Source organism: Condylura cristata, unplaced genomic scaffold (genome assembly GCF_000260355.1).
Source record: "Condylura cristata isolate star-nosed mole 26May11 unplaced genomic scaffold, ConCri1.0 scaffold00002, whole genome shotgun sequence".
NCBI classification, from domain to species: domain Eukaryota; kingdom Metazoa; phylum Chordata; class Mammalia; order Eulipotyphla; family Talpidae; genus Condylura; species Condylura cristata.
This window is the reverse complement of record NW_004567103.1, coordinates 28,564,290-28,577,430: the sequence shown is the minus strand read 5'-3', so window position 1 is coordinate 28,577,430 and position 13,141 is coordinate 28,564,290. Positions and strand designations below refer to the sequence as shown.

The 13,141-nt window shown below is 37.5% G+C and overlaps 2 protein-coding genes across 2 annotated transcripts in view; both read right to left on the bottom strand.

Moving 5' to 3' along the window:
* The window catches only part of GTF3C3 (general transcription factor IIIC, polypeptide 3, 102kDa), a 29,367-nt gene extending 27,430 nt beyond the window's left edge, over positions 1 to 1,937 (bottom strand). Inside the window, exons 1-2 of the mRNA XM_004674421.2 lie at positions 1,763 to 1,937; positions 487 to 598 (exon numbers count right to left, since the gene is read on the bottom strand). Coding sequence (XP_004674478.1) covers positions 487 to 598; positions 1,763 to 1,864 — 214 coding nt within the window. The 5' untranslated portion in view covers positions 1,865 to 1,937. The remainder of the gene's footprint in view (positions 1 to 486; positions 599 to 1,762) is intronic.
* A 3,956-nt stretch (positions 1,938 to 5,893) lies between these two features.
* Positions 5,894 to 11,519, bottom strand: LOC101629584 (chromosome unknown open reading frame, human C2orf66). The gene is given in 4 exon segments (XM_004695967.1): positions 5,894 to 6,073; positions 7,132 to 7,202; positions 7,205 to 7,274; positions 11,511 to 11,519. Coding segments are annotated over 4 exon segments (330 nt in total).
* Positions 11,520 to 13,141: the final 1,622 nt, after the last annotated feature.

Below are 13,141 nucleotides of genomic sequence, written 5' to 3'. Positions count from 1 at the left end.
TCCCTGCACATCTGGCCTGTACCCCAGTTCTGTAAGCATAAATAAATAAATCTTTAAAAAAAAAAAAAGATGTGTGTGCAGTCCCCTCTAGGTAGCCAACTGGCCTTCCACTCTGACATTTCTATCTTATCCTTTAAAACTAAAGGAGTGGTTTGGAAGCTACTTTACAAAGTAGAAGAGTAATTTCTACAAGCTGAGGAAGTATAGTCTGGAAGTAGTAAACAACTGAGAATTCAGTTTTTAAAAAATAACACTAAAAAGGCTACCAAACAGTATCATTAATTTGAAATGTTCCCGCATAAATCTCCTCAAAACTATCCTCACATTCATTAATTCAAGAAGTATATTGAATATGATGTACCAAGGGTCCTGCTCCTCATAATCCAGCTAATAAATAATGCCACTGCAATGAAAATAGTAATTATTTCATTCAATTATCTGGATATCCTTAATATCGAACACAGGTTACAAATGATCCTAACATACCTTCATTGCCATCTTTATCCTGGGATTTGGTAGAGTCAATTCCTGATGATGATGGAACTTCAGAGTCATTTGGATTTTCTTCAGCTGCCAACTTTCCTTTTTCTTGAAGACTCTGTGATTGAATACGAATTAATGATTCCTAAAACTAAAGCAGACATAGCACTCTCCAGTTGGGAATGGAGCATTTGCATCATTTTTTATTTCTATAAAACTTGAGCTCTGCAAACATATACAGTAGGTGGAATCTAAATTTGATAATTGTCAGAGCATTTCGGGTGGTCTTAGGTCTCGACATCTTTCAAACAGTCATTTTAAATGTCATTATAAACAAAACTTGATGACCCCATTAATCTACACATTGTATCCGAAGTTTTTCAATGAAAAAAGACTGGGTACTATTAGTCACATGAATTAGGAAATAATCTAGCTTATTTGAAAAGGTGGCATTATTTTTACCTTCCCACTCACTTCAAATAAGAGGATATGTTATATTTTCTTCAAAAGTTTAAAAAAATATGTCTGAGTGAAAATCTTGTTACCAAACAATTAAATTGTAACACACCACTGGGGAGACTTCTCAAAAAACCGAAGCTCAGATCTCTATTTAGAAATAGACAAACTGGGCCCTCCCTGGTGGCAAAGCGGTTAAAGCACATCACTAAGAAACTAAAGCCACCTCAGCATGAGTTCGATCCTTGCCTGCCCCGGGAAGGCAGACCTCCCCTGACCAGCCCGCTGCTCCCCTCAGCAGTGTACTTTATCTGCCTTTTCTGCTCCCCACTCTGTCTCTGGTAAAGCCTCTCACCGCACCTGCACCTCTGGCCTGTACCCCAGTTCCCCAGTTCTGTATGCATAAATAAATAAACCTTAAAAAAAAAAAAAAAGGAAAGAAAGAAAGAGACAAACTGTGAGTTGCCCACGCAAGGTCACAAAAGGACTTTATGGAAAAGCTCGGAATAGCTACTGGATACTCTACTCCCCACTACTAATTTAACCAACCAGCCTTAAAACTATCCTTAACTAAAATTTCACTGATTGGCAAAAGAAAACGAGGTTACCACCGATGCAAATGCTTTTTGGTCGGAGGAACTTTTTCAAAAGCAGCTAAGCACTGGGAAAATGGATGAGAACCGGGGTTTTGGTAAGAATGGGAGAGAATTACTGCGAGTTCCGACCCGCCCCAAAACAACGAAAAGGGATCGTTTGGGTCCCCTCCACCCGTCTAAATGCATTAGGAAAACACAAGAAGGGGCATCCTGTTCTAGCATCTCCTCACTTTTTTCTCGTGTGCCTTTCTTTCTTCTCTCCTCCTTTCGAACTCCTCAAAGGAGATCCTCCCTTCCAGGTAGTCGATGAGCTCGGGGCTGAAACCCGACATGACTGCACCTTCAGAGCTTTCAACCTGAAGAAGCGGAAAACAGAAGCGGAAATGCAGTTCCTCTAAGACGCTACCTAGCGTCCCCGGGAAACCGGCTCGGCCTGCACCGCAGCTGCCACAGTTGTGTTCCGCGGGCGCGCTTGGCCCGGCCTTCTCCCACACAACCTCCAGGAGACCCACACCCCCGCCCCTCTGCCTCCTTCACTCCTGGCGCGGGAGGGACCCAGCAAATGGGGGAGGGGGGGAGCCGGGGGGGCGGGGGGGGGAGGGTTTCTGCTACCGACTCAGACCTTTTCATTATTAAGGACTTAAAAAAGTGGTGCTTTGAAGAATTTGTTGTTAATTAGGTGATTTACTCCAATCAGTTTCCTTTTCTGAATCTTTTTTTTACCCCCTAGAACGTTAATTTGTTCTTTAGGCGGGTTTTGTTTGTTTTTTTTTAATTTAACCACTGGGTCTGCTGCATGCATGTTTTATTTCCACTTCTTCCCTATTACAGGAAGCTCGAGTCCTCGCCTAATTTAGCACTGAATCTCATTCCCTCTAATTAATGGCAACATCAATTCCCCCTTCTTGCACAACTTCTCACTCACTTTTCTTGGCCTCCTTCTGAGTCTGTAGGTAAGTTTATCCATACTTCATGATCCACCTCTAATTCTCACCTGTATTCCTTTCTTAACACATTTAGAATCAAATAGTTGATATGATTAACATTGTTCCAATGTACTATTGCTATGTATTATGTGTATTACGTCCATTTCTCAATAGTCTTTGTAGATATTGAGTCAAAAGTGGATGTTGTATTACAAATACCACTATCTAGTAAATATAATAGACACCAGCTGCAGAGCACAGCTTCTAACAGCACCATTAGATGCCTGAAAGGATAGATAGTACAAAACGGTCTATACACACTGTGTCTTCTTTCCCTGTGGTCAAGTTTATAAGTTAGAGACAGTAAGAGGCTAACTGTAACAAACAACAAAACAGAGCAATTATAGCAATATACTACAACTCTGTGTTAATGTAGTCTTTCAAAATATCTTATTGCACATATTTTTGGTCACCCATTCACTGTTGTTATCTGAAACTTGCAAATGAAAAAGTATAGCTCAGGGGGACTAGTGTTATAGAGTCAGGATTTGAAACCTGTTCTTTCTGAATTCAAATCCTATGATTGAAATAATGTTACACTTTAGCTTGGTGGAACTGTTTTTCACTTTCAACCACACCCTGGTTTATTCTTTACCTTGGATTAGGGTTCTCTGCCTATCCTACACCAGCTATAACCATTTTGAGAAAAGCACTACCTGAAGAATCTGTGTCCCCCTCTGTAACCTAATGATAAATTGAATTGCTTGGAATTAAAACTATTCCCTTTGTAGAAGTGTTCACACTCAGAGCAGGGGTGTTGAAAGGGAAAAGTGTTTATTGGCACTTGAGTAAAACACTCCCACACTTTAACACTTCTCAGAATAGGCTAGATAGATAGATAGATAGATAGATAGATAGATAGATAGATAGATAGATAGATAGACAGACAGATAGATATAGATATATAGATACAGGTATAGAGATATATAGATATTTGAGGAATAGCTTATCAATAATTTAATGTTAAAAAAAAGTCTTGACATTAGAAATAGCTTTCATTGCTATAGGACACATTCACTTGAACTCAACAAGTCATTACTGAACACTTGATAGGCATATGCTAGATGCTGGAGAAACAAAAATGACATAGATATTATCTCTGCTCACAATGACCTAACAGCCCTCCAGGGAAAACACACACACATAGAACTAGTTACAAGGAACAGGTTAAACCAGAATCTATCACTGTGTATTTTATTTTTTATATTCAGTGTAAATAACCCACAAAATACTAGTTTAGAATGTACAGATTAGGGCACCAATGTTTGCTTTCTACTGCAAAGTTCTTTTGGCATGAATCACAGGAAAATGATGCAGCTCTCAAGAAAGACACAGGAAAAGTAGCTATTCCAAATAAGAATATGAGAATCAGAATATTTCAGCCAGAGCTAAAGTTGGGGGTAGGCAGAAGGGTTATTTACAAAAGGGGGGCAATACACTTGTCTCTACCCCCCTTTCTTGAGGGGGTTGTGGGCAGGCTACGTGGTACAACACAGTTGACTAGTAGCAAAGATTATCTCCCAGAAACCCTAGTGACTTCTAGGCTGCCATGTTTCTTTGCTTTCCACTTCATTATGGATATTTATCACTTACTCTCCTTTCTTATGAAACTAAGACTGTGAAGTATTTCTAGTAACATCTTGTTTGATTTAAACTGAAATCTCTATTGCATATTGACAAAGGTCATGACCATGATTGAATTTTTCTAATGAAAAGCTTCATGTTTCTTTAAAATAGTCAGATACCTGAAAGAACAAGCAAGTATTATAATTAAACAGAAAATAAAGACAATACAAGTGACATAAAGACCCATAGATCAACATATTTCAACCAAAGTCTTTGTGTCTTCATTTTCTAATCAGAGATATCTGGACAGGAGCGCTTGTAATTATGAAATATACTCCAAATCAGAAGTTTCATTTCTTTCATAAATTGAATAATTACCATTATATTACAATAACATCAAATGAGTACTTTCTCCTCTTAACCATTATCTCATTCTATGTTCACACAAAACTACATATTCAGTGATATTTCTCGTGTATCAATGAGTTAGCGATCAGTACCGGCATTTCACAGATGAAACTAAAGCTTGCAAACAACTCGGACGTGATCCCGTTTCATACCAAACTAGGTACTATAGTACTATTTCTTATTTTAATTTCTGATAGCCTAGGATTTAAATGTAAAACAGGTAAAGAAACTCATTAACATTTTTTAATTTTTTTTTAAGATTTATTTATTTGTGCATACAGAACTGGGGGACAGGCCAGAGGCTCAGGGGCGGTGAGAGGCTTCACCAGAGACAGAGTGGGGAACAGAACAGGCAGATCTACGAAGTACACCGCTGAGGGGAGCAGCAGGTGGGTCAGGAGAGGTCTGCTGCGCCATGTGGTCACCTCCAGGGCAGGTGGGAATAGAACTCATGTGGAAGTAGCTTTAGCTTCTTAGTGCTGTGCTTTAACCCGCTGTGCCACCAGGGAGGGCCTCATTAACATTTTTTAAAATTCTATTTTATTTTCTCATTGTGGGACAGTTTTCAAGTGCAAGAGCCAGATGATAAATTTCAGCTTGCTTGTAATAATAATCATTTTTAAAACTTTATCACATGTAAAAAAATAATCAAAATCTTTTCACAATACAATGAAGTACAATGATGCTCTGCTTCCTCCCAATTCCATTCCTGTGCTTGTTGAAGAAAAGGAGATTTATTGATGATTCCAGTTCCTTTTACAATTCAGGTGAACAAAAATCTGTTAGACAATATTAATAATGCTTTTTCTTGGAATGCATTATTCTAAATAGCAGACATTTTTGATAGGAATGATGAATAACAACAACATTCAAACCTTAACATAAATTTCTAACTTTCATTCTGTGAGAAAAATGCCATTTTTATTAATATTCTACTTTTTTCTCTAGGTAAAGAAGTTCAAACTCAAATATATGCTTAATACTTTATCCCAAAAAGAATAGTTCTTTTACATTTTACTCTTCACTTAATCCAAATGCACATGTTGATATGTTTCTTTACATATGATTTTCTACATAAGTTATTTGACCTATTTGAAAAGGTATCTATCTGTAATTTGTGTTTCCTATATTGAATACTATTAAAAGTGATAATACTATGTTCATTGTAAAACATGATTTTTTAAAAAAATGCCATTTTCTTTTACAACCAGAAAATAAAATAATGGAACCACACCCAAGTTTTATTATTGATGAACACCATCTTAATGGAGGACTTACGTCCATAAAAAATAAAATCGTTTTAAAATAAATTCTTTCAAATCTCTTTATGAGTAAGTTATATGTCTTAATGAATCCTGGGAATAAAGAGAACATTCTTTTACCTGTGTGAAGAAGGAACATTTAGACGTTGAGGTAATTGGGAAAGGAATTTTTCTGTTCTTCACAATCTGCAAATGCAAAAGCAATAAGTTCTGACTTGAAAGACAGAGGTCTGAGATTCTAGTTTATGGAGAATGTACTTGGAAACCTGCCAAGATCAAGACCTCTTCCCTTAAAATAGGCCTGAAGATTTTGGAAAAACTGAAAAGAGAAAAAAAATGTTCAATGACATATATAAACATCAAAATAATCAGCAATGAGTATTTCCCCCTTGAACAGACCTAAAGGCTAATGTAGAATGCAGGAGGTAGAAAATCCAGACATAAATGTACAAGCTCCGATTCCCTTTCCCTTCCCCTCCTGTACTCTGCCTTGCTGAAGGTAATTCACCATTGTTGGTGGAAATTAAAAGCAGAACATCAATTATTGCACAGCACTGTCCAAGAGTGCATTGAAAACCATCCCTGAGAACCAGAGTCAGGGTTTAATCAAACTCCATATGATCTGAGCTTGGGTCTCCCCTCTGACAGTGAGCTCTCAGCCATCATTTTCTGCAAAGTCTTCCCTTCAGACATGTTTTATTTTCAGCTTTCCTCTAAGAAATGAATACATAGAAGCTATGCAAAATGTTACCAGATTGTCTTAATCCTACATTGTTATATTTTATATCATTTTCTTCAGGAAAACTATGTTTTGTCAGAACATGTTTTCATATATCCTGTTGGCATATATTTAAGAGAACTTTTACTTATATTTTGAACTCTATTTCCTAGGGAACTTGATGTTGAAAATATTGCCTAATACATTAATAAGAATGCAGGTCCACTTTCAGTTTTTCCAAGTGTATTTTGCAAATGTTGTTTGGTTGGGAATCTGTTTCATTATGAGTGTAATCTAAGCTCCATAAAACACACTTATTGAGTTTCTACATGTATTATAAAGGATATAGAGTGAAAGTGTAGATAAGAACATTTGCAAGTGTTATATACATTGTGAGTATAAACTCATTTCTAAAGATAGATTTAATTCTTCTTACCGAAACAAATGTCATTTGGCCACAGGAACAATAGGACACCAGTTACTAGGTGTCCTATTGTTACTAGCAAAACCCTCATTAGGTTCTGATGGAGAAAAGCCTCAGCCTTGGTGATATCTCACTATGTTACAGCAAAATGCAATGTGTGTGTCAGTGTGCGTTTCAGTGTGTGTCAGTCAATCCAGAATGGTGCCAGTTTCCCCTGCAGCAGTGCACATCTTACCAAATCTCGGTTTCTGGGGCTGTGGAGTGGTTTCCACATCTCTCTGATTCTCAGTGAGTCTCCATGCACAGCCCAAGGAGCACCAGGGCAACACACAGCAGCAGGAAATGAGAATATATGGCTATGGTCTCAGTCTTGCCATCCTGATCTTGGGTAACTTATTATGAGCTTCATTTATTCATTCATTTAACAACCTTCTGAGTACCTACTACATGCCAGGTACTACCCTAGGTTTTGAGGATAAAATGGTAAGACTAATATAATTACCTTTGTTGAACTAACAACTTTGAAAAAAAAGTACAAAAGCAGAGATGTGGCTGGATCTGAGAAATATTGGCATTGTACTGGATACTATGGGAGGAAGATCTGAGAAGAGTTTCAAGATCAGTCCCTTAAGTCTCAGGCTTATGAAGCTGAGTAGAGCCATACTGAGATATCAAGCACCAGTCTGAACAAAGATCATGACCAACAGGGGGATATGCTGAATTTGAGGAAACTTCCAAATGGGAATGGCAAGCATAGATCTGTATACCCAGATCTAGAGCTCAGACAGGAAGCCTGGGAAGGAAATGAACATCTGGGAGCTGTTGGCATACATAGGGATGAGATCACCTCAGTGAAGATTAGAAAATGAGAAAAATTGGTGGCCTGAGACTTAAGCTTTGAGAAGTTTTAACATGTGTAATTGGGAATGTAAACAAAATAGACCTTGGAGGTAGGGGTAAAACCAGGAGATATGGAAGAAAGAAAACGTACTTTAAGAAAGGGCAGAGTGGGCAAAATCAAGCATTAGCAGCATTTTGATACATAGATGTGAAAGATATATTAGAAGTGAGTGGATGGAGAGGCAGTGAGTACATCAAACTCTTGAAAAAGTTTACTGTGAAGAGAAAGAAGATAGTAACTGGAAGAAGTGGAGTCAAGAGCAGGTATTGCCATTTTTTAAAATAAGTTTGTTAAAATGTCAGTGGTTAAATGAGGGAATGAACATCCTGGGATCTCATTTCATCAATCTTTCTTAAAACTACAGGACTTTGACATAAAGCACTGAAGGACATTGAAGTTTTAAATTGCTGATGAGATTATAGCAGCCATCCTCCTTAGCTAATGTTCACCCTTACACCTTTACAGCAGAACTGCCACTGAATCTGATATGGGCAATGCACTTTTTATTTTTAATTATATTATGCCTTCAAACATAATGGTAGAGTGATGAAAGGGTACTAAATGAAAAGATTATTGTGCAGGCAGAAAGAAATTTTAAATTCTCTGGTGGATTACATAGCCTTTTCAAGTCTGTTCTGTCTCTATTAAGGAAAAAACAGACAAACATCATATATGATTTAGTTATATCTGAGGAGGAACAAGTATTTAATTTCCTTTTTATGTTCCCCAGTCTGAGAAAGGGAAAGGGAAAATTATTGTTTACCAACTGCTTCTTAAATGAGAACTTCAGGGAAAAGTGGTTCATATGAACAATAGAGTGCTTTAGGAAGCTTTCTGCTCACAGCAATAATAAGTGCTATTTGTGGCAGTTGGTGGATTCTAGTTCAAAGATACACTAGGAGAAATGGGAAGAAGAGAGTTAAGTCTGTTGCTATGCACAGGACAGAAGCAAAGCAGTAAGTCAGGGGATCCAAGTGACCAGAATGGACAGCAGAGGGGAGGCTTAGTTCTTCTACCCTGTGGTCACAGAAAGTTTCCAGATTATGAGATCCTAGAGACAAGGGAAGGCCCAGAAATCATGGAAATTAGATTCCCTCTCTCTTCTATGTGGATGGAGTTTAGTTTGACAAAATTAGTTTTAACAAACACCCTTGAGACTTTTGAACACCTGCATGATACAGTAAACTGTTTCTCTCCCCAAAGCACCAATACAGTGCCTGTGACTCTGATTATGTAGAATCAACCCTCTGAAATCTCCCATCATTCACAATGGGAAAATCTGTTTTATTCATCGCTATCCTTCTTTATGTTTAAAAATGTTAAAGTATATACAATTACTTTTTAAATTGTTAACTAAAGTAACATTGGTTTAAAACTATGTCTTATGGGTCTAGGCTTATGCCTTTTGAGATGTATGTTACCATACCGTGCCCACCACCAAAGCACCATCATTCTCCTTAGTCAATTAAAGCCTCCACCTTTGCTTCTACCTCCTTCCTCCCTTTCTGATGACCTCAGTTCCACAGTCATATTTGAAGTGTTTGTTTTGTATGGTCCTTTGCTTTGGGTTTTATATTTCCTGTGTGAATAAAACAGTTGGTATTTATCTTCTCCTCCTAACTTATTTCCCTTAGCATAATCACCTCCAGTTCCATCCATATTGTTACAAGTGAAGTGGCAGGTTACACCTCTTTTCATAGTTGAGTAGCATTCCGTTGTGTTTATATTCCAGTTTCTTCATTCACTCATCTTTTCTTGAGTACTAAGCTTGCTTCCATAGCTTGACTATTGCAAATAGTATTATAATAAAAAAAATACACACAAACACTAATCCAAAGGGAGATACATATATATAGAGACATGCATATATACATATACATATATATGTATGTATGTATGTTCCATTTGAATTAGTGTTTTTATATTATCCAGATAGGTATCTAGAAGATGGATCACTGAATCATGTGGTAGTTCCATTTTTAAAATTTTGAGAAAATTCCATGGTGTTTTTCATAGGGTTGGACCAATCTACATTCACACCAACAAAAGATTTCGTTTTCTCCACACCCTTGCTAACATTTTTGGTCTTCTTGATATGGGACATTTCACAGATGTGGATCTACACAGTCTTATTGTCATCCTAGTTTTCATTCTCCTGGCAATATCGGTGCTGAGCATGTGTTTGTTGGGTATCTGTATGTCTTCTTTCAACAAGTGTCTACTTAGCTCTTCTGCCCACTTTTTGACTGGGTTGTTTTCTTTTTCTTGACTTGTATGAATTCTTTGCAGACTTTGGATATTAGCACTTTGTTCGGTGTATAATGTATGAAATTTTTTGCCCATTCAGTAGGGCATCTTTTCACCTTAGTGATAGTTTCATTTACTTTTTAGTTTGATATAGTTCAAGTTGTTTTCGCTTTTATTGCCATTGTCATTGGGGTGAAATCCAAAAATATCACTGAAGGCTGTATTATGGAATGTTGGCTCGTGCTTTACACTGTATCATATGGGTTTTGGTATTAAATCCAGTCTTGGATCCATTTTGAATTAATTTTTGTATAGTATGTGAGATATGGTCTGGTTTAATTTTTTGCATGTGATAATCCAATTTTCCCATGTTTATCGAACAGATTTTCTAAATAGGTAGATAAATGAGGGAAAACAATCTTCCTCTGTTTAAAACATATTTTAAAGCTCTGTCCATGTCCCTGGGGGCAGAATAAACCAATTCTAGAAGCCTAGGTTGTAAAGAAAAAAAGGTTAAATGTTGCCATCCTCCCTTGACAACCTTTGCTCTCAAACCCAGCCTGACTTTATTGTGTTTTTTGTAAGGTCTTCATTATTGTCTCTCTCTTGCAGTCCCTGATCTGATCCCTCTTTCTTCCAGCTACTAACCTTCCCCTGAAACATGGATACCATCCTAGGTAGGCACAGAGGGGCCCTACCTGCAAGCGATCTCTCCTGCAACTAAGATATGTGAATGTAGGGGACAAAGGTAGAAATCATAATAATCATGCTTGATCTGAATCGAGTTCAAAGACACAGAGGAAGAAAATAGACTTCTAACTTCACACGTTATATTTATATTGAGTGTAAACTAAACCCTCTCAGTCAGGTTTCCAAAACACTCGGTTAGCTCAGTTCATACTGGTATCTTCAAAGTCATAATAGAAGAATAAAGAATGTTCAATAAGTATAGAAGGCTAAATCATTTACTAGGGCTCCAGTTTTTCTGTATTTGTTGCAGAGAGCCTGCCATGGCTGGCAACACATTTGGCTTTGCAACTGACCCTGTAGCAGAGGCAACACAAATCAGACGGCTAAAGAAAAGTTTGCTGGCATAACGTGTATCTAATGGCTTCTTGATAGTGATAAGGTCAAATCTAAACTCTTGACCATGATACAAATGCCCTAAGCATGACCCAATTCTGTCACTCTACTCATTTGACTTCTCTAGGGATTATCACACACCATTACACTTTGGTGCTTTTGAATTTACTGTGACTTCTCTAATTCTTGAATGCAATCAGAACTTCTGTCCTTCAAGGCTCACTTCAAATTTCACTTCTGACATTCAATTCACTTAGTTCACATAAAGAATTCTTACCTTACTGAATGATGATTTTGCTTCCACATGTTTTCTATTCAAAGATGAGTTCTTTGAAATACAGAATGAATAATTCTTTAGGTAAAATGTAGGTATGGATTCTTACCAGAATCATGTTCCTACCAGAACCTTTTCAAGTTTGATCCTTGTTACATTTCTATTTTTCTTGTTCACCTAAAGATTTACATAATGTTATATTTTGGTAAAAGGAGAAGAGATAACTGAAAGTGACCAATAAATGTTTGTTGATTTGACATTAAAATTTACTAGAACCAGTAAAAGTATAAAGTAAGACAATCTAGCTATTGCACACTTAACTAATGGAAACTGAACTAGAATTGTGACAGTACTCAAAGTAAAATTATATAAAATCAATGCTAAATTGCTGTTAAAAAAGCAAAAAATTAATGGGAACATCGTGTGCAAGATAGAAGGGAGTTGGTGAGACAAGGAGAGGGAGATCATTTGGGAAGCTGCTGTAAAATTTGGAACACTATAGTGGTGGCCTAAAGTAGGATGGGAACTAGATGGGAATGGGTCAGTGTAGGAGTAACTCTAAAGTGCTCAACTCTCCAGGTGTCAGCAAGCAATTGGATATGGCAGACAAGGGAGAATTATCAAAATGAATGGATTTTCAACTTGTGTAATTGGGAGGATTCAAAAGAAATTCAGAGAGAGGAAGATTGTAGTGTTAAATTTCAACTGTGTATTGAAACCAAGTTTGACTAACTTAGGAAAAACTAGAATCAAAAGCCAAGAAGAAAGCATCTGCCTTCCCTCAGCACTTTCTGTGTGTCAGGTACCGTTGGTCTATTTTCTCCTTTATCCCTCACCCCAAACTTGCAAGATATTATTAGCTAAAATTTATGGATGAGGATGAAGTATCAGGGAGGCTAAAAGCATTATTAATGACTCGGAGACACTTAGACATGGAAGTGGGGCCACATCTGCTTGACTTGGCGATTCATCCAAGAACACTACAAAGAAGTCAGAGTTTGGTGAAATATCGAAGTATAGAAAGATTAATAAGGAAGACTGTGGGTAGAATATTGGGAAACAGTTTTTCCTTTTCAAGATAAAAGGAGTAACTAATAAGGTCAGAAAAGATTTTGATGGAGAATAGGGAGTAAACTAATATTACATATTGCAGGTCTTCATTGGAAAAATTCTATTCCTTAGACAATCCAGTTTGAATTCTATCATGAACAAATTGCTTGATTTCTCAGAAATCATTTCCTTTCTTACATTGTGGGGCTAACTGCCCTCTCTCTGAAGATTTTTACAGAGAATGAGATAAGAATCTGAATGTGAATCAGATTCACATGGATGAATCTGATCAGAATCAAGTATAGATTCTGGCACACAAAGTACTCACTGAAGGTTTGCTAATAAAGTACAGTGACAAGCCAGTCTGTGCAGACCCCACAGTGTGGTCTAGAATGTTCTGGTTTTAAAAACTGCTTATATACTTTTTTTTTTTCCTTGAAAGTTGGATAGTAGCACATATTTCTGATTAACAATTTCAGTCAAGGGCACTTGGTACCTAAAGATGTCACTGCATTAGTCTCAGTTAAAAAGGTAACTTAAGGCCCTCCCTGGTGGCGCAGCGGGTTAAAGCACAGCACTGAGAATCTGAGGCCACTTCCGCATGAGTTTGATTCCCGCCAGCCGCCTGCCCCGCCAGCCGCCTGCCCCGGAGGAGACCACATGGCGAGCCAGACCTCTCCTGACCCGCCC